At 47.2% G+C, this 21,993-nt stretch overlaps 1 protein-coding gene across 1 annotated transcript in view; it reads left to right on the top strand.

Annotated features, from left to right (window-relative positions):
* The window catches only part of LOC109397824 (tRNA dimethylallyltransferase), a 523,805-nt gene that overhangs the window by 107,975 nt on the left and 393,837 nt on the right, over positions 1 to 21,993 (top strand). The window contains exon 3 of the mRNA XM_062843108.1: positions 15,148 to 15,677. Within this exon, the coding sequence (XP_062699092.1) occupies positions 15,148 to 15,677 (530 nt within the window). The remainder of the gene's footprint in view (positions 1 to 15,147; positions 15,678 to 21,993) is intronic.

Genomic DNA, 21,993 nt, shown 5'->3' with positions numbered 1-21,993 from the left:
GCCCTGTTCTCAGTAGGCGCGCAGGGTGGCTGGCATGGAGGCGAACGGGGGGATTATTCTGAACCAGTTCTGCGACTAGGTTACTCGGTGCAGGCATAAAAAAACGAAAAGAAAAAAATCCAATGAAAAAGGGTCGTCCGCATAAGGAAACCACTCAACTCACATAACATCATCCTAGTAGGCTGTGACTGAAAATCGTGCAGTGAAAGAAGAGATCTTCGCGGAAGGAGCAGAGAATTGTCGTCGCCGACTGCGATTCCGAGTCTGAGACAGCAACGGAAGATTCCTGCGACTCCTTTGTGCTCTTTTGTGTTTTTTTTCTGAATGGATCGGAGATGGCGTTGAAAAATGTGTGTATGGTGTGTGTGCGTGGGGAAACGTGTAATTAACGAATAAATTCGCAGCAATTTCCCACGACACGACGCGACCGAAGACGCCCCACATATGAATGACGGTGCGACTTCTTGTTGGCTGTCTTCTTCGTCCAGACGGCAGACGGGGTACAGTTGCCACTTGTTTCCGAAAAATTCTCCAGTAAATTCCGGAACCGCAGCTTCCCAAAACCGATTTTCACACGGCGCTCTCGGAAAGCGGATTATTCATTTAGGGTTCACACTTGTTTGGATTTGTTGGTGCCGGATGGAACCGAACCGATCGATGTAGCGTTTTGTGGCTACTTAACGGATCTCTATCGTCTATGGACTGCCCGATTGAAATGGGATAACGAATATGTGACAGAAAAACATCCAGTTTGAGTTTTCCCAAGGAATTCTCCGGGATTTTTCGGAATTTCTTCTAGAAATTCCTCCCAGGAATTCTCCGGCATTCCTCCCAGGAATTCTCCGGAATTTTTCCCAGGAATTCTCCGGAATTCCTCCCAGGAATTCTCCGGAATTCCTCCCAGGAATTCTCCGGAATTCCTCCCAGGAATTTTCCGGAATTCCTCCCAGGAATTCTCCGGAATTCCTCCCAGGAATTCTCCGGAATTCCTCCCAGGAATTCTCCGGAATTCCTCCCAGGAATTCTCCGGAATTCCTCCCAGGAATTCTCCGGAATTCCTCCCAGGAATTCTCCGGAATTCCTCCCAGGAATTCTCCGGAATTCCTCCCAGGAATTCTCCGGAATTCCTCCCAGGAATTCTCCGGAATTCCTCCCAGGAATTCTCCGGAATTCCTCCCAGGAATTCTCCGGAATTCCTCCCAGGAATTCTCCGGAATTCCTCCCAGGAATTCTCCGGAATTCCTCCCAGGAATTCTCCGGAATTCCTCCCAGGAATTCTCCGGAATTCCTCCCAGGAATTCTCCGGAATTCCTCCCAGGAATTCTCCGGAATTCCTCCCAGGAATTCTCCGGAATTCCTCCCAGGAATTCTCCGGAATTCCTCCCAGGAATTCTCCGGAATTCCTCCCAGGAATTCTCCGGAATTCCTCCCAGGAATTCTCCGGAATTCCTCCCAGGAATTCTCCGGAATTCCTCCCAGGAATTCTCCGGAATTCCTCCCAGGAATTCTCCGGAATTCCTCCCAGGAATTCTCCGGAATTCCTCCCAGGAATTCTCCGGAATTCCTCCCAGGAATTCTCCGGAATTCCTCCCAGGAATTCTCCGGAATTCCTCCCAGGAATTCTCCGGAATTCCTCCCAGGAATTCTCCGGAATTCCTCCCAGGAATTCTCCGGAATTCCTCCCAGGAATTCTCCGGAATTCCTCCCAGGAATTCTCCGGAATTCCTCCCAGGAATTCTCCGGAATTCCTCCCAGGAATTCTCCGGAATTCCTCCCAGGAATTCTCCGGAATTCCTCCCAGGAATTCTCCGGAATTCCTCCCAGGAATTCTCCGGAATTCCTCCCAGGAATTCTCCGGAATTCCTCCCAGGAATTCTCCGGAATTTTTCCCAGGAATTCTCCGGAATTTTTCCCAGGAATTCTCCGGAATTCCTCCCAGGAATTCTCCGGAATTCCTCCCAGGAATTCTCCGGAATTCCTCCCAGGAATTCTCCGGCATTCCTCCCAGGAATTCTCCGGAATTTTTCCCAGGAATTCTCCGGAATTCCTCCCAGGAATTCTCCGGAATTCCTCCCAGGAATTCTCCGGAATTCCTCCCAGGAATTCTCCGGAATTCCTGCCAGGAATTCTCCGGAATTCCTCCCAGGAATTCTCCGGAATTCCTCCCAGGAATTCTCCGGAATTTCTCCCAGGAATTCTCCGGAATTTCTCCCAGGAATTCTCCGGAATTCCTCCCAGGAATTCTCCGGAATTCCTCCCAGGAATTCTCCGGAATTCCTCCCAGGAATTCTCCGGAATTCCTCCCAGGAATTCTCCGGAATTCCTCCCAGAAATCCTCCGGAATTCCTCTCTGGAATTCTCCGGAATTCCTCTCAGGAATTCTCCGGAATTCCTCTCAGGAATTCTCCGGAATTCCTCCCAGGAATTCTCCGGAATTCCTCCCAGGAATTCTCCGGAATTCCTCCCAGCAATCCTCCGGAATTCCTCCCAGCAATCCTCCGGAATTCCTCTCTGGAATTCTCCGGAATTCCTCTCAGGAATTCTCCGGAATTCCTCCCAGGAATTCTCCGGAATTCCTCTCAGGAATTCTCCGGAATTCTACGGAATTCCTCTCAGGAATTCTACGGAATTCCTCTCAGGAATTCTCAGGAATTCCTCCCAGTAATTCTCCGGAATTCCTCCCAGCAATCCTCCGGAATTCCTCTCTGGCATTCTCCGGAATTCCTCTCAGGAATTCTCCGGAATTCCTCTCAGGAATTCTCAGGAATTCTACGGAATTCCTCTCAGGAATTCTACGGAATTCCTCTCAGGAATTCTCAGGAATTCCTCCCAGTAATTCTCCGGAATTCCTTCCAGCAATCCTCCGGAATTCCTCCCAGGAATTCTCCGGAATTCCTCTCAGGAATTCTCCGGAATTCCTCTCAGGAATTCTCAGGAATTCCTCCCAGTAAATCTCCGGAATTCCTCCCAGCAATCCTCCGGAATTCCTCCCAGGAATTCTCCGGAATTCCTCTCAGGAATTCTCCGGAATTCCTCTCAGGAATTCTCCGGAATTCCTCTCAGGAATTCTCCGGAATTCCTCTCAGGAATTCTCCGGAATTCCTCTCAGGAATTCTCCGGAATTCCTCTCAGGAATTCTCCGGAATTCCTCTCAGGAATTCTCCGGAATTCCTCTCAGGAATTCTCCGGAATTCCTCTCAGGAATTCTCCGGAATTCCTCTCAGGAATTCTCCGGAATTCCTCTCAGGAATTCTCCGGAATTCCTCTCAGGAATTCTCCGGAATTCCTCTCAGGAATTCTCCGGAATTCCTCTCAGGAATTCTCCGGAATTCCTCTCAGGAATTCTCCGGAATTCCTCTCAGGAATTCTCCGGAATTCCTCTCAGGAATTCTCCGGAATTCCTCTCAGGAATTCTCCGGAATTCCTCTCAGGAATTCTCCGGAATTCCTCTCAGGAATTCTCCGGAATTCCTCTCAGGAATTCTCCGGAATTCCTCTCAGGAATTCTCCGGAATTCCTCTCAGGAATTCTCCGGAATTCCTCTCAGGAATTCTCCGGAATTCCTCTCTGGAATTCTCCGGAATTCCTCTCCGGAATTCTACGGAATTCCTCTCAGGAATTCTACGGAATTCCTCTCAGGAATTCTCAGGAATTCCTCCCAGTAATTCTCCGGAATTCCTCCCAGCAGGAATTCCTCTCAGGAATTCTCCGGAATTCCTCTCAGGAATTCTCCGGAATTCCTCTCAGGAATTCTCAGGAATTCTACGGAATTCCTCTCAGGAATTCTACGGAATTCCTCCCAGCAATCCTCCAAAATTCCTCTCTGGAATTCTCCGGAATTCCTCTCAGGAATTCTCCGGAATTCCTCTCAGGAATTCTTCGGAATTCCTCCCAGGAATTCTCCGGAATTCCTCCCAGGAATTCTCCGGAATTCCTCCCAGCAATCCTCCGGAATTCCTCTCTGGAATTCTCCGGAATTCCTCTCAGGAATTCTCCGGAATTCCTCCCAGGAATTCTCCGGAATTCCTCTCAGGAATTCTCCGGAATTCTACGGAATTCCTCTCAGGAATTCTACGGAATTCCTCTCAGGAATTCTCAAGAATTCCTCCCAGTAATTCTCCGGAATTCCTCCCAGCAATCCTCCGGAATTCCTCTCTGGAATTCTCCGGAATTCCTCTCAGGAATTCTTCGGAATTCCTCTCAGGAATTCTCAGGAATTCTACGGAATTCCTCTCAGGAATTCTACGGAATTCCTCTCAGGAATTCTCAGGAATTCCTCCCAGTAATTCTCCGGAATTCCTTCCAGCAATCCTCCGGAATTCCTCCCAGGAATTCTCCGGAATTCCTCCCAGCAATCCTCCGGAATTCCTCTCAGGAATTCTCCGGAATTCCTCCCAGGAATTCTCCGGAATTCCTCTCAGGAATTCTCCGGAATTCTACGGAATTCCTCTCAGGAATTCTACGGAATTCCTCCCAGTAATTCTCCGGAATTCCTCCCAGCAATCCTCCGGAATTCCTCTCTGGAATTCTCCGGAATTCCTCTCCGGAATTCTACGGAATTCCTCTCAGGAATTCTACGGAATTCCTCTCAGGAATTCTCAGGAATTCCTCCCAGTAATTCTCCGGAATTCCTCCCAGCAATCCTCCGGAATTCCTCTCTGGAATTCTCCGGAATTCCTCTCTGGAATTCTCCGGAATTCCTCTCAGGAATTCTTCGGAATTCCTCTCAGGAATTCTCAGGAATTCTACGGAATTCCTCTCAGGAATTCTACGGAATTCCTCTCAGGAATTCTCAGGAATTCCTCCCAGTAATTCTCCGGAATTCCTTCCAGCAATCCTCCGGAATTCCTCCCAGGAATTCTCCGGAATTCCTCCCAGCAATCCTCCGGAATTCCTCTCAGGAATTCTCCGGAATTCCTCCCAGGAATTCTCCGGAATTCCTCTCAGGAATTCTCCGGAATTCTACGGAATTCCTCTCAGGAATTCTACGGAATTCCTCCCAGTAATTCTCCGGAATTCCTCCCAGCAATCCTCCGGAATTCCTCTCTGGAATTCTCCGGAATTCCTCTCAGGAATTCTCAGGAATTCTACGGAATTCCTCTCAGGACTTCTACGGAATTCCTCTCAGGAATTCTCAGGAATTCCTCCCAGTAATTCTCCGGAATTCCTTCCAGCAATCCTCCGGAATTCCTCCCAGGAATTCTCCGGAATTCCTCTCAGGAATTCTCCGGAATTCCTCTCAGGAATTCTCAGGAATTCCTCCCAGTAAATCTCCGGAATTCCTCCCAGCAATCCTCCGGAATTCCTCCCAGGAATTCTCCGGAATTCCTCTCAGGAATTCTCCGGAATTCCTCTCAGGAATTCTCCGGAATTCCTCTCAGGAATTCTCCGGAATTCCTCTCAGGAATTCTCCGGAATTCCTCTCAGGAATTCTCCGGAATTCCTCTCAGGAATTCTCCGGAATTCCTCTCAGGAATTCTCCGGAATTCCTCTCAGGAATTCTCCGGAATTCCTCTCAGGAATTTTCCGGAATTCCTCTCAGGAATTCTCCGGAATTCCTCTCAGGAATTCTCCGGAATTCCTCTCAGGAATTCTCCGGAATTCCTCTCAGGAATTCTCCGGAATTCCTCTCAGGAATTCTCCGGAATTCCTCTCAGGAATTCTCCGGAATTCCTCTCAGGAATTCTCCGGAATTCCTCTCAGGAATTCTCCGGAATTCCTCTCAGGAATTCTCCGGAATTCCTCTCAGGAATTCTTCGGAATTCCTCTCAGGAATTCTCCGGAATTCCTCTCAGGAATTCTCCGGAATTCCTCTCAGGAATTCTCCGGAATTCCTCTCAGGAATTCTCCGGAATTCCTCTCAGGAATTCTCCGGAATTCCACTCAGGAATTCTCCGGAATTCCTCTCAGGAATTCTCCGGAATTCCTCTCAGGAATTCTCCGGAATTCCTCTCAGGAATTCTCCGGAATTCCTCTCAGGAATTCTCCGGAATTCCTCTCAGGAATTCTCCGGAATTCCTCTCAGGAATTCTCCGGAATTCCTCTCAGGAATTCTCCGGAATTCCTCTCAGGAATTCTCCGGAATTCCTCTCAGGAATTCTCCGGAATTCCTCTCAGGAATTCTCCGGAATTCCTCTCAGGAATTCTCCGGAATTCCTCTCAGGAATTCTCCGGAATTCCTCTCAGGAATTCTCCGGAATTTCTCTCAGGAATTCTCCGGAATTCCTCTCAGGAATTCTCCGGAATTCCTCTCAGGAATTCTCCGGAATTCCTCTCAGGAATTCTCCGGAATTCCTCTCAGAAATTCTCCGGAATTCCTCCCAGAAATTCTCCGGAATTCCTCCCAGGAATTCTCCGGAATTCCTCTCAGGAATTCTCCGGAATTCCTCTCAGGAATTCTCCGGAATTCCTCTCAAGAATTCTCCTGAATTCCTCTCAGGAATTCTCCGGAATTCCTCTCAGGAATTCTCCGGAATTCCTCTCAGGAATTCTCAGGAATTCTACGGAATTCCTCCCAGGAATTCTCCGGAATTCCTCCCAGGAATTCTCCGGAATTCCTTCCAGGAATTGTCCGGAATTCCTCCCAGGAATTGTCCGGAATTCCTCCCAGGAATTGTCCGGAATTCCTCCCAGGAATTGTCCGGAATTCCTCCCAGGAATTGTCCGGAATTCCTCCCAGGAATTGTCCGGAATTCCTCCCAGGAATTGTCCGGAATTCCTCCCAGGAATTGTCCGGAATTCCTCCCAGGAATTGTCCGGAATTCCTCCCAGAAATTCTCCGGAATTCCTCCCAGGAATTCTACGGAATTCTCCGGAATTTTTTCCAGGAATTCTCCGGCATTCCTCCCAGGAATTCTCCGGAATTCCTCCCAGAAATTCTCCGGAATTCCTCCCAGGAATTCTCCGGAATTCCTCTCAAGAATTCTCCTGAATTCCTCTCAGGAATTCTACGGAATTCCTCTCAGGAATTCTCAGGAATTCTACGGAATTCCTCTCAGGAATTCTCCGGAATTCCTCTCAGGAATTCTCAGGAATTCTACGGAATTCCTCTCAGGAATTCTCAGGAATTCTACGGAATTCCTCCCAGGAATTCTCCGGAATTCCTCCCAGGAATTCTCCGGAATTCCTCCCAGGAATTGTCCGGAATTCCTCCCAGGAATTGTCCGGAATTCCTCCCAGGAATTGTCCGGAATTCCTCCCAGGAATTGTCCGGAATTCCTCCCAGGAATTGTCCGGAATTCCTCCCAGGAATTGTCCGGAATTCCTCCCAGGAATTGTCCGGAATTCCTCCCAGGAATTGTCCGGAATTCCTCCCAGGAATTGTCCGGAATTCCTCCCAGAAATTCTCCGGAATTCCTCCCAGGAATTCTACGGAATTCTCCGGAATTTTTTCCAGGAATTCTCCGGCATTCCTCCCAGGAATTCTCCGGAATTCCTCCCAGGAATTCTCCGGAATTCCTCCCAGGAATTCTCCGGAATTCCTCCCAGGAATTCTCCGGAATTCCTCCCAGGAATTCTCCGGAATTCCTCCCAGGAATTCTCCGGAATTCCTCCCAGGAATTCTCCGGAATTCCTCCCAGGAATTCTCCGGAATTCCTCCCAGGAATTCTCCGGAATTTCTTCCAGGAATTTTTCGGAATTCCACCCAGGAATTTTTCGGAATTCCTCCCAGGAATTTTTCGGAATTCCTCCCAGGAATTTTTCGGAATTCCTCCCAGGAATTTTTCGGAATTCCTCCCAGGAATTTTTCGGAATTCCTCCCAGGAATTTTTCGGAATTCCTCCCAGGAATTCTCCGGAATTCCTCCCAGGAATTCTCCGGAATTCCTCCCAGAAATTCTCCGGAATTCCTCCCAGGAATTCTCCGAAATTCGTCCGAGGAAATCTTCCGGAATTCCTCCTAGGAATCCTCCGTGTCTGTTTGAAATAAATATAGGGCGCGTTGTTATTTCAATCATAGAATCCATTCATCTAAAAAAGTAACCTCTTTAGTTCAAAAAGTTTCACATATGTGGCAACTATTTTTCATTGTGTGAACACAATTTTTGGATGAAATGGTTTCATCTTTAATACAAATTTTGTTGTTTTTAGTTTTCTGATTGTGTTGGTTAAACTATGTCGTTTTCGTTTTTGATTCAGTTCCAACCTGGGTTGGAACTGAATGAGATCACAGTTTCAACCCCAACCCGACTTCGGTTACGCTTGTACTAAAGTTTGTTTGACGTTTGATTGTTTACACATTTTCCGCCAATCCAGTTCCAACCCAGGTTCAAAAACGAATTCGACATTATAAGGTTTCCATGGTAACCGCGTTCTACTGACACAATCGTTCAAGAGATAAACTTCGATCATTCGAGTCGGGCTACTGTGTTTGGATGTATTCCTACTTTTCGCAAAATCCAATTCGTTTTTCCCAACGAAATCAAAAACCCAAACATAATAGTAGGGACCCCCATGTTTGCGGAAGTGCGATTCATTTCGCTTATACAAGTGCGAATTAAGAAAATCTTCTTCGATGGGAGAATCGCGATGATCCAATAAGAAAGCCAACCCAAAAAGAGAACCCAAAACAACTCAATCGCACGAACGGAAAGGCTGGCAAAAATAAAGACGCTTGCTGCGATCGAGCAAACTGCTGCTGCTGAGTTGAGGAGAGCAGCAGGTGCCTCTGTTGCGGCTATAATTGCTCACGAAGAACATCGCCGCAGTTACCGAGTTCTCCAGAGTTCCAGTGTGCGCACTGACTGACTGACTGCTGACCCGGCTTACTCTGTTGTATGAGAATTTGAATTCGGGCTTGCGGCGGATTACAACATGTTAAATTACGTAACGCTCTAGGGGGAGGGGGGGGGAGTACGGCCGAGCGTTACGGCCCATACAAAAATTTTCGGGTTTTCATACAAAAAAGCGTTACGGTGGGGGGAGGGGGGGGTCGAAAAATCTAGATTTTAGCGTTACGTAATAAATGGACGCTGCCTAATTCTCATTCTGAAGGCGCTTTTGCTTGGCTGACTGACGGTTGGCTTGGCTACTTGGATGGGTAAGAATATTTTAAAATTTTGATAACCTTGACAGAAGTCATTTGCCCGCGTTCGTTGGCTCGCTCATTCGCTCGCTTGCTCGCGGTTTCGCGCTCGCGAGTTTATTGAAATTCTGCGTTAGAAGGCCAAGGGGGCGCGCGCGGAATCAGGGGGAAGAAGGGCAGCCGAAAGAGAACTTCAAGAAAAGACGTAAATTGTTTTGCGGGAAGTCGGTACACGGTGCGGTTCTGGGTTAAGAATTTAATACGTACAAAAGGCAATGGAAATTTTCTTGTATAGAAAACTCGGTGCAAAGGAAATCGAAATAGATGGAAGCGAAGCCTCCTGTTGGAAATTGGATGATTTGATTTGAATTCTAATTGGTTCCTATAGGAAGCAAACGAGTTCGTACTAGATTCGGATATAAAACCCGGCGTGAAGCCGAGCAGAAGTTTAAATCCGCGTGAGCAGTCCATTAGCCTCCTCACGTACTCATATGTAAGTATAGGTATGGGAGGAATGATACTCAAAGTCAATCATTAAAGGTCCGACCGTGCTCCACATATATCTAATCGACATGGGTAGGTAGGTAGTCATAAAGCGTGAATTTGCATTTTACGATCCCTTAAGTGTCAAGCTGAGATCGTTTGTAGTCTGGTCGGACTCGGAGCTAGAACAAGAGCGAAGGACATCATCCGATCCGCTTCCTTATGACTAATTTAATGTCGAGCGGTGATCTATTTATGAACCATCGGTGGGAAACGATCGAAACGAGTCGATCAATCCACCTGAAGAGTGATCTTTGTCAAAGTAACATAGTTTTATTGAAAGTTCGGCTCTGTAATGCTTAATGGCGCATGAGCCAAGCCAGGTCCGGAGAGTTCCTGAGAGAAATTCCGGAGAATTCCTGGGAGGAATTCCGGAGAATTCTGAGAGGAATTCCGGAGAATTCCTGGGAGGAATTCCGGAGAATTCCTGGTAGGAATTCCGGAGAATTCCTGGTAGGAATTCCGGAGAATTCCTGGTAGGAATTCCGGAGAATTCCTGGTAGGAATTCCGGAGAATTCCTGGTAGGAATTCCGGAGAATTCCTGGTAGGAATTCCGGAGAATTCCTGGTAGGAATTCCGAAGAATTCCTGGGAGGAATTCCGGAGAATTCCTGGGAGGAATTCCGGAGAATTCCTGGGAGGAATTCCGGAGAATTCCTGGGAGGAATTCCGGAGAATTCCTGGGAGGAATTCCGGAGAATTCCTGGGAGGAATTCCGGAGAATTCCTGGGAGGAATTCCGGAGAATTCCTGGGAGGAATTCCGGAGAATTCCTGGGAGGAATTCCGGAGAATTCCTTGGAGGAATTCCGGAGAATTCCTGGGAGGAATTCCGGAGAATTCCTGGGAGGAATTCCGGAGAATTCCTGGGAGGAATTCCGGAGAATTCCTGGGAGGAATTCCGGAGAATTCCTGGGAGGAATTCCGGAGAATTCCTGGGAGGAATTCCGGAGAATTCCTGGGAGGAATTCCGGAGAATTCCTGGGAGGAATTCCGGAGAATTCCTGGGAGGAATTCCGGAGAATTCCTGGGAGGAATTCCGGAGAATTCCTGGGAGGAATTCCGGAGAATTCCTGGGAGGAATTCCGGAGAATTCCTGGGAGGAATTCCGGAGAATTCCTGGGAGGAATTCCGGAGAATTCCTGGGAGGAATTCCGGAGAATTCCTGGGAGGAATTCCGGAGAATTCCTGGGAGGAATTCCGGAGAATTCCTGGGAGGAATTCCGGAGAATTCCTGGGAGGAATTCCGGAGAATTCCTGGGAGGAATTCCGGAGAATTCCTGGGAGGAATTCCGGAGAATTCCTGGGAGGAATTCCGGAGAATTCCTGGGAGGAATTCCGGAGAATTCCTGGGAGGAATTCCGGAGAGTTCCTGGGAGAAATTCCGGAGAATTCCTGGGAGGAATTTCATTAAACTTCAAGGTGTTTCAGGGGATTTCACAGTGACTGCCGGACATTTTAGAGGATTTCACAGGTTTCCATGGGAGTTTCAAGGAGGTTTCAGAATCATTTCAATGCGTTTTAGGAGGTTTCATGGGGCCTCACCGGCTTAAGTACAAGTCAACTTCAATGGAGTTTCATAACGGTTCCCGGGGGTTCAGGGGCCTTCGCTGACTTTTAGGTGTAATGCGTTTCAGAGGCGTTTCAAGGAACTTCAGAAGGGCTTCAAGGGACTTTTAAGACTGATATTCAATACATTCAATGATCACAAATTCATGAATCCTAAATTCGTGGTGACCCTAAGATAGTTCCTGAACTCATCATTTGATAGATCTTAGCTACCTGTGGTTGTGTGAGTATCAAACTTAATCGTAAAGCTCTTAGACAAACCTAGTTTCATTTGTATGTCTGATAGAAGTTCAAGAGACGTGTCATCAGGGGGTTTCAGAGGCGTTTCAAAACGTTCCGGTTCAATTCAAGGCATATCACAGTCTTTTAGGTGAGCTTCAGACAGGTTTCAGAAGCGTGTCAGGGCATTTCTGGAGTTGTCAGAAGGATTCCCGGGAATATTAGGAGGCTTCATCAGCTTAGAGGTAAGCTTCTAGAAGAGGATTTAGGAGTGCTCCAGGAGCGTTTCAATGCATTGCGACTCAATGAGTTTCCGAGCGCTCTTTGTGGAATTTTGAACAGACTTTCTGGTAAGCTTCAGGGAGATTGCAGGGGGATTCCGGAGGCGTTTCATTATGTTTCATAGGGTTCCATAGGGGATTTTACGAGGTGTGCAGATTTTCAACTTTTCAACTGACGCGAAGAGGATTAAAGGGACCTTGCAGGCGGTTCCTGGGAGTTTTATGGGACTTCACAGCTTTTCAGGTGCGTTCCAGGGAAGTTGCGGAGGCGTCTCAAGACGTTTCAGGGGTGTTCGACAGGGCTTCAGAAGGGTTTTATTTTAAGGTGCTTCCGTAGATTCAAAGGGTTTCTAGAGGATTTTAAGAGCCCTTAGAGGGTTTGAGAAGGATTCTGTGGAAGTTTTATGGAACTTCACAGGCATTCTGATGAGCTTCAGACGGATTCCAGAGGCGTTTCAATGCGTTTCAGGAGTTATCAGAGGGATTTCCGAAAGTTTTAGGGGGCTTCACTGGTTTTTCGGAGAGGTTTCAGAAGTGTTGGAGAGGTGTTTCAATGCTTTGCAGGGCAACACAGCTGGTTTCAGCGGTTTTTGTGGATCTTTGGAGTTAACAAGCCTTTTTGTAAACTTCAGATATTACAGGGCGATTCCAGAGGCGTTTCATGAAGTTTCAGAGGACTTCAGAGGGTTCACTTGCTTACAGGTAAGCTTTAAGTGGTTTCCAGAGGTGTTTTCCGGCGTTTCAGATGTTTCAGAGGGGTTCCCGATAATTTAAGGGGGTTTTGCAGGTTTTTCGGTGAGCTTCAGAGCGTTTCAGGGGGTTGCATTGACGTCGCAGGACATTTCAAAGTATGTGTTTCAAAGGTTTTACTTTTTGTTTTAGGCTTTGCAGCCTCTCAGGTAGACTTTCGGGAATTTCGAGAAGTTTCCAGAGAAATTCTCTGATTTTTTCTTTGTGGATTTCACATGCTTTCAGGAGAGTTTTGGGAGTGTTTCAGAATCGTTCCACTTCGTTTTAGGGTGTTTAAGAAGAGCTTCCTGGAGTTTTAAGAGGTTTCAGATGTGTTTCAAAGCGTTCCATAAGTGTTTAAGGGGGTCGTAGAGGGGTTCCCTGAGGTTCATGGAAGCTTCTGGGACTTTCAGAGTAGTTCCCTGAAGTTTTCATCGGTTTTCAGAGCTTAATCTCAAGGCATTTCAGAGGGTTCCAGAGGCGTTTCAATGAGCTTCAGAGCGGTTCCTGGGGTTTTGCGTTCACAGGTTTTCAGGTGAGTTCCACGGCGTTTCGTGGAGATTTGAGAGGTTTTTGGTTTATTGGGGTTTTATAAGCTTTTAGATTCAGCTTTTATGTGCAGAACTAAGATAAGTTAAAATTCACAAAAATTGAAAGATTATGAGAAGGTTCAGGTTCAGAGAAGTTTTAAGGGGACCCAGAGGCTTTAGAGGGGATTTTGAGAGATTTCAGGTTTGTTTCGCTTCGATGTTTCATGAACATTAGGGAGTCCCCTGATATTTTATGGGGTAACATAGACTTTCGGGTAAGTTTCAAGAGGGTTTTAGAATCGTTTCCATGCATTTCAGGGTGTTTCAGGGGGTTTCAGAGGCGTTTCAGGGGCTTCACAAGCTTTAGGTGAGCTTTAAGGCATTTCAGGAGGTTTCAGAGGCGTTCCAACAATTGCAGAGGCGTTGGAAGGAGTTTCAGAAGGGTTTCAACACCTTTAGACTGATTACGCTTGTAGATGTAGATGCTCTTAATTCAAGGGAAGTCATGGATAGTGTTAACAATCATTGAACTTACTTGATAGACCGTAGCAAGGTAGTATGAGTATCTACTTTGTAAAGCTCTTACCAAAGTATACCTAGGCTTGTAGATTCGATTATCTGTACGAAACAGACATCGAACTAACCATCTGATTCATAATACTTCACTGATTACGGTTAGAGGTTCTTCAATGTATGTCAGGACGTTTCATGGGGTCTCTGAGGGGGTTACCGGAGTTTTTAGGAGCCTTGGCAGACTTTCACGTGAAGAGGGATTTTCAGAATCGTTTCAAGGCGTTTCAGTGTGTTTCAGGGACTTTCAGAGGGGTTCTATGGGGTATTGGAGGCTTTACCGCCTTTCAGCTTCAGGGGGTTTCAGAGGAGTTTCGGAGGCGTTCCCGGAGGCTTAAGGCTTCTAGACTTTTAAGATATATTACATTAGTAGATCCTGACCTGTACTCAAGGGAGTCCTTGGAGATCCTCAAACAGACTTCAAACTCTTAATATGACAGCTTGCATGAGGCTGTGTAAGCATGAAATTCACTCATAATGCTCCTACAGATCACTGTTTACGCTTCCACAATCCGATGGTCCATACTCCACTGAGTTCTTGGGGAGTATTCGACAGTCCTTGAACTCATAGCTAAATGAAATATGGATGCGTGAGTCTATGTGAATATAAACCTTTTGTATAATACAGTGACAGGCCACAAGTTATGCTTGTAGATCCGATAACTTATCAAGTGTTTGAAGACTCTTGAATAGGCCTTTTCATTTGACGTCTAACATCAGCTGATTTTGGGGGTCTTTGACAGTTCTTCTACGAAACTGACAATTCAGCGTTTGCGCCTTTGTTCGGCAGTAGTAAACAGTGGCATACACGGACCTGTCACCTGAAAAGGCCTATAGTTATTACCTAAGGGGCATCCTCATCCATCACTGTTGAGTTGGCAAAAAGCTTCTCTTAACTCCCCTCACTCTTAAATCAACCTTATTCGTAAACTAAAGTAATTATACTGTTCAAAACATATTTAAATTTTAAGGATTGATTTTAGGATAGGATTTAGGAGGTTCAAGTGTTTTCAAGAATTTCGTCCGAATGTCTCTTCCGGAGTATTTAAAAAATATTTCACCAAGTTTCTCTAGATATTCCAAGATAAGGAGCTACCAAGGGAGCTACAGAACAAATGAATCGATTGTTATCATGTCTGTATGCCAAGATATTCATTGGTGAGCTCGTTCCATAATATTCAAACAAAAAATCAAAATCTATTCAACTGTACTAGATGCTCTAATGAATTGTTGCAGAAATACAAAAATCGTTTCAATATTTGTTGGACTATTATCAACAAACATTGAAAAGTTTTTTGTACTTCCTCAGCGATTAATCAGGACATCTTTCAGTATTCTGTCTAGATATCTTTTCATAAATAACTATTCTGAAATTTTGCTGCTGCTCGTTCTAGGAACAATTTTGAGATATTACTGATTCCGAATTTCTCGTTCTATTTTTCAGAAGTGCATTTCTACCCGGGAACATCCTCTTTCGGTTTTTATCATATTTTTTTTAGGATTTTTCTTTAGAATAGAATTGCATGTCGTCATCAATCCAAGGTTGCCATGATTTGCTTCGTGTTTGTTGGACAAATATTTATCATGCAAAATAACTTCTTCAGACCATTTCCTATTTCAGATTTCAGCAATATTTACCACAAACTTCACTGTAAAATTCCTTAACCCCAAAACTCAACCACTAGATCGACCGTCTGCTGGCCGAAAACCGGATGCCCATCATAGTAGGCGGAACAAACTACTACATCGAAAGCGTTCTCTGGCAGATTCTGGTTGGCAGTGGCGTCCGCCAGGAACGTATCCGTCGCCGCCGCAGCCCGTCGGAAGAGGAAGAACCCGGCAAAAAGCCAAAACTCGTAACTGGTGGTGGCGACGATGATGATGATGCGCCTGCCGGCGCATCCACCAGCAGCGGTGCCGGTGGCAGTAGGCCGGAAGAAAGTAAAAGTGATTCTGAGAATGAAAACGCATCAAAATTGGCGGCGGTGGCGCCGATCGAGAAGAAAGTGCGTATGGAAGAAGAACGACTCGTAAGTGAAATCAGTGGGGAAGATAGTGCTGGTGGGATTGCGCCTGATCAAGTGGAAAAAGTGCTGCTAATGACAACGGATCAGATGGAGCAGCAGGAGTCTACGCTGCTGCATGGCGTACTGCGACGGGTGGATCCAGTCACAGCCGATCGGCTGCATCCCAACAACAAGCGAAAAATTGTCAGGTGAGTGCGATTTTTTGTTGATTTTTCTTCGTTTATGGTATTTGAATGTTAAATAGGTCTGATGATGGGGGAATGTTAACATCTTCGCTGAATTCCAGAGACAACAATCCAATCCCCCTCGCTCATCCCGCGATGTCATTGTGGGGAGATTCGTAATTCCATTAGAGCAAATATTGCACTTCTCAAGCACAACTTTCAAGACGCTCCTTTACCGCCTAACGATCATTCTTATGCCCGCCCGACAACTAATAATAATAATGCTTCTTCCTGTGGCCACCTTTGCCATGGCGACGACAATTTGCTGCCACCGCGTCACATCATCACAGCCTGCTGCTGCTACGGTAGTCTGTCCTATTGCATTAAAATGTTTCCCGTCGTCTGTCGCGCTCTCAGTTCCTAGAGAGGTCTTCTATCGCAGGCGCATAGCAGCATGCCATGCCAACACCACACAGGGCACAGCTAGGAGACAAGAAGATGAACCTTCCGACTTCGCTTTTTTTTTGTTTCTAGTTCAGTGCTGAGAAATTCCATCTGACAAACCACTTTTGAAATTCATAACATCACCGGCGCAGGCCGCCGCCAGAGGTGTACAATTGCCGATACCAGTAGGTAGAATTCTTTCCAGGAGTTCTCCGGAATTCCTCTAAATAACTCTCCGGAATTCTCTGGAATTCCTCTCAGGAATTCTCCGGAATTCCTCTCAGAAATTCCCCAGTATTTCTCTCAGGAATTCCCCAGAATTCCTTTCAAAATTCGCTAAGAATTCCCCGGAATTCCTCCCAGGAATTCTTCAGAATTCCTCTCATGAATTTCCCAGAATTCCTCTCATGAATCCCTCTCATGTATTTCCCAGAATTCCTCTCTGGAATTCCCCAGAATTCCTCTCTGGAATTCCCCAGATTTCCTCTCTGGAATTCTCCAGAATTCCTCTCTGGAATTCCCCAGAATTCCTCTCAGGAATTCCCCAGAATTCCTCTCAGGAATTCCCAAGAATTCCTCTCAGGAATTCCCAAGAATTCCTCTCAGGAATTCCCCAGAATTCCTTTCAGGAATTCCCCAGAATTCCTTTCAGGAATTCCCCAGAATTCCTCTCAGGAATTCCCCAGAATTCCTCTCAGGGATTCCCCAGAATTCCTCTCAGGAATTCCCCAGAATTCCTCTCAGGAATTCCCCAGAATTCCTCTCAGGAATTCCCCAGAATTCCTTTCAGGAATTCCCCAGAATTCCTCTCAGGGATTCCCCAGAATTCCTCTCAGGAATTCCCCAGAATTCCTCTCAGGAATTCCCCAGAATTCCTCTCAGGAATTCCCCAGAATTCCTCTCAGGAATTCCCCAGAATTCCTCTCAGGAATTCCCCAGAATTCCTCTCAGGAATTCCCCAGAATTCCTCTCAGGAATTCCCCAGAATTCCTCTCAGGAATTCCCCAGAATTCCTCCCAGGAATTCCCCAGAATTCCTCTCAGGAATTCCCCAGAATTCCTCTCAGGAATTCCCCAGAATTCCTCTCAGGAATTCCCCAGAATTCCTCTCAGGAATTCCCCAGAATTCCTCTCAGGAATTCCCCAGAATTCCTCTCAGGAATTCCCCAGAATTCCTCTCAGGAATTCCCCAGAATTCCTCTCAGGAATTCCCCAGAATTCCTCTCAGGAATTCCCCAGAATTCCTCTCAGGAATTCCCCAGAATTCCTCTCAGGAATTCCCCAGAATTCCTCTCAGGGATTCCCCAGAATTCCTCTCAGGAATTCCCCAGAATTCCTCTCAGAAATTCCCCAGAATTCCTCTCAGAAATTCCCCAGAATTCCTCTCAGGAATTCCCCAGAATTCCTCTCAGAAATTCCCCAGAATTCCTCTCAGGAATTCCCCAGAATTCCTCTCAGGAATTCCCCAGAATTCCTCTCAGGAATTCCCCAGAATTCCTCTCAGGAATTCCCCAGAATTCCTCTCAGGAATTCCCCAGAATTCCTCTCAGGAATTCTCCAGAGTTCTTCTTAGGAATTCCCCCGAATTCCTCTCTGGAATTCCCCCGAATTCCTCTCTGGAATTCCCCCGAATTCCTCTCTGGAATTCCCCCGAATTCCTCTCTGGAATTCCCCCGAATTCCTCTCTGGAATTCCCCCGAATTCCTCTCTGGAATTCCCCAGAATTTCTCTCAGGAATTCCCCAGAATTCTTCTCAGGAATTCCCCAGAATTCCTCTCTGGAATTCCCCATAATTCCTCTCTGGAATTCCCCAGAATTCCTCTCTGGAATTCCCCAGAATTCCTCTCTGGAATTCCCCAGAATTTCTCTCTGGAATTCCCCAGAATTCCTCTCTGGAATTCCCCAGAATTCCTCTCAGGAATTCCCAAGAATTCCTCTCAGGAATTCCCCAGAATTCCTTTCAGGAATTCCCCAGAATTCCTCTCAGGAATTCCCCAGAATTCCTCTCAGGGATTCCCCAGAATTCCTCTCAGGAATTCCCCAGAATTCCTCTCAGGAATTCCCCAGAATTCCTCTCAGGGATTCCCCAGAATTCCTCTCAGGAATTCCCCAGAATTCCTCTCAGGAATTCCCCAGAATTCCTCTCAGGAATTCCCCAGAATTCCTCTCAGGAATTCCCCAGAATTCCTCTCAGGAATTCCCCAGAATTCCTCTCAGGAATTCCCCAGAATTCCTCTCAGGGATTCCCCAGAATTCCTCTCAGGAATTCCCCAGAATTCCTCTCAGGAATTCCCCAGAATTCCTCTCAGGAATTCCCCAGAATTCCTCTCAGGAATTCCCCAGAATTCCTCTCAGGAATTCCCCAGAATTCCTCTCAGGGATTCCCCAGAATTCCTCTCAGGAATTCCCCAGAATTCCTCTCAGGAATTCCCCAGAATTCCTCTCAGGAATTCCCCAGAATTCCTCTCAGGAATTCCCCAGAATTCCTCTCAGGAATTCCCCAGAATTCCTCTCAGGAATTCTCCAGAGTTCTTCTTAGGAATTCCCCCGAATTCCTCTCTGGAATTCCCCCGAATTCCTCTCTGGAATTCCCCCGAATTCCTCTCTGGAATTCCCCCGAATTCCTCTCTGGAATTCCCCCGAATTCCTCTCTGGAATTCCCCCGAATTCCTCTCTGGAATTCCCCAGAATTTCTCTCAGGAATTCCCCAGAATTCTTCTCAGGAATTCCCCAGAATTCCTCTCTGGAATTCCCCATAATTCCTCTCTGGAATTCCCCAGAATTCCTCTCTGGAATTCCCCAGAATTCCTCTCTGGAATTCCCCAGAATTTCTCTCTGGAATTCCCCAGAATTCCTCTCTGGAATTCCCCAGAATTCCTCTCAGGAATTCCCAAGAATTCCTCTCAGGAATTCCCCAGAATTCCTTTCAGGAATTCCCCAGAATTCCTCTCAGGAATTCCCCAGAATTCCTCTCAGGGATTCCCCAGAATTCCTCTCAGGAATTCCCCAGAATTCCTCTCAGGAATTCCCCAGAATTCCTCTCAGGGATTCCCCAGAATTCCTCTCAGGAATTCCCCAGAATTCCTCTCAGGAATTCCCCAGAATTCCTCTCAGGAATTCCCCAGAATTCCTCTCAGGAATTCCCCAGAATTCCTCTCAGGAATTCCCCAGAATTCCTCTCAGGAATTCCCCAGAATTCCTCTCAGGGATTCCCCAGAATTCCTCTCAGGAATTCCCCAGAATTCCTCTCAGGAATTCCCCAGAATTCCTCTCAGGAATTCCCCAGAATTCCTCTCAGGAATTCCCCAGAATTCCTCTCAGGAATTCCCCAGAATTCCTCTCAGGAATTCCCCAGAATTCCTCTCAGGAATTCCCCAGAATTCCTCTCAGGAATTCCCCAGAATTCCTCTCAGGAATTCCCCAGAATTCCTCTCAGGAATTCCCCAGAATTCCTCTCAGGAATTCCCCAGAATTCCTCTCAGGAATTCCCCAGAATTCCTCTCAGGAATTCCCCAGAAATCCTCTCAGGAATTCCCCAGAATTCCTCTCAGGAATTCCCCAGAATTTCTCTCAGGAATTCCCCAGAATTTCTCTCAGGAATTCCCCAGAATTCCTCTCAGGAATTCCCCAGAATTCCTCTCAGGAATTCCCCAGAATTCCTCTCAGGAATTCCCCAGAATTCCTCTCAGGAATTCCCCAGAATTCCTCTCAGGAATTCCCCAGAATTCCTCTCAGGAATTCCCCAGAATTCCTCTCAAGAATTTCTCTCATCTCTATCAGGCATTCCCGGAATGCCTCTCAGGAATTCCAGGGATTCTTTATTCCTCCACAAATTCTTTTGTTAATTTCTCCAGGGATTCCTCCTAAAACTTCAGGAATTCCTCCGGCAAGCTTTCTAGGGATTTCTCTGGGAAGCTCTCCAGGGATTCCTCCGGGAATCTCTCCAGGGATTCCTCCGGGAATCTCTCCAGGGATTCCTCCGGGAATCTCTCCAGGGATTCCTCCGGGAATCTCTCCAGGGATTCCTCCGGGAATCTCTCCAGGGATTCCTCCGGGAATTTCTCCAGGGATTCCTCCGGGAATCTCTCCAGGGATTCCTCCGGGAATCTCTCCAGGGATTCCTCCGGGAATCTCTCCAGGGATTCCTCCGGGAATCTCTCCAGGGATTCCTCCGGGAATCTCTCCAGGGATTCCTCCGGGAATCTCTCCAGGGATTCCTCCGGGAATCTCTCCAGGGATTCCTCCGGGAATCTCTCCAGGGATTCCTCCGGGAATCTCTCCAGGGATTCCTCCGGGAATCTCTCCAGGGATTCCTCCGGGAATCTCTCCAGGGATTCCTCCGGGAATCTCTCCAGGGATTCCTCCGGGAATCTCTCCAGGGATTCCTCCGGGAATCTCTCCAGGGATTCCTCCGGGAATCTCTCCAGGGATTCCTCCGGGAATCTCTCCAGGGATTCCTCCGGGAATCTCTCCAGGGATTCCTCTGGGAATCTCTCCAGGGATTCCTCTGGGAATCTCTCCAGGGATTCCTCCGGGAATCTCTCCAGGGATTCCTCCGGGAATCTCTCCAGGGATTCCTCTGGGAATCTCTCCAGGGATTCCTCCGGGAATTCCTCCAGGGATTGCTCCGGGAATCCCTCCTGAAACTACTCGTCATGGCCTGTTGTCAACCGACTTGAGCATTACTGGCGCATACGGTGAATGCCGTTGCCGTTGTCGTTCTCGTTGGGGACACTCCACCTACACATTCCGCGTACGTTCGCTCCCGTCGCCGCCTCCTCCGCTGAAATGATCCAGACAAAAATGGGGAAAGACCTGAAAGTGGTAGGTATATGCTGCTGGTGCCGGCATCTCTACTTTCTATCCAGCAGCCGAAGCAGGCGCTTCGTAGGTGTAGGTGGGTGGCATGAAGCGGAAAAACTGCAGTGCAGCGACGTCGTCGCCGGTGAAATGTGCATGAACGATCGCCCACCTCTGCAATATGTCGGATGCTGCACACTTGGTTCGCACAGTGGGACAATCGAGTGGTCAAAATTTCAAACCAAGCAAGCGTTGAATCGCATTAACCTGAAGAAAGTCTAAATCCATGGATTGCTTCGATTTGACCAAATTCAAGGAACTATCGCAGTAGGCCCCGATGTGCGCGCGTGCTCCCAAGGAGGATAAGAAACGCATAAAAATGCTATTCACTGCTGCACCGTTGCCATAAAGTCATTCCACGGGACACCGAACCGAGGGGATTGCCAACGGGACTCGGACTCCGGACTCGGACTCGAACCCGGAGCAGTATGTCTGAAATGGTTATTTTGCTCCCGGTTTCGGTCGGTTTCGTTGGTGGAAAGGAGTTTTCTTCCCGGGTGTGTTGAGTTTTATGTTCCGGAAAGGTTAATAGCATTTTCCTGCACTCTGATGTGCTGTAGCGGCGGCGGCGAGTGTTTGTCCCTTCTTTTCTACTTTTTGGCGCAAAAGGTGCATTTTGTCTCGGACAAGAAGGAAGGAATCTGATGGTCGCTGGCTGGCTGGCTGGCGACGCGGTAGACGTTGTCGTCGTCGTCTGGCGAGAGATGGTGGTGACTGCGCTAAAACTGAACGAACTGGACGGACAGACACTTCCAAGAGAGTGTGAATCGCGTTTTTCATTTTGCACTTCACCTACCTGCCTACTTGGACCTGCATCGCAGAAATATATTCATATTAATGTACAACTTTCCGGGTTGATTTATGCGGTGCTATGCGGACTATAGGCAATCGATTATTAAAGGGCCAAGGATGGGACGATAGGGTTGAACGGTTTTGAGATATTTCAGTGTGGGCTCTGCTCATGGGAAGGTCGGGTTATTTCCTCACATTCATTATCGAGACTTACTGCCACTTGTGGTTCTAGATAGTGACCACAC

Source organism: Aedes albopictus, chromosome 1, assembly GCF_035046485.1.
Source record: "Aedes albopictus strain Foshan chromosome 1, AalbF5, whole genome shotgun sequence".
NCBI classification, from domain to species: domain Eukaryota; kingdom Metazoa; phylum Arthropoda; class Insecta; order Diptera; family Culicidae; genus Aedes; species Aedes albopictus.
This window is presented reverse-complemented; position numbering and strand designations above follow the sequence as displayed.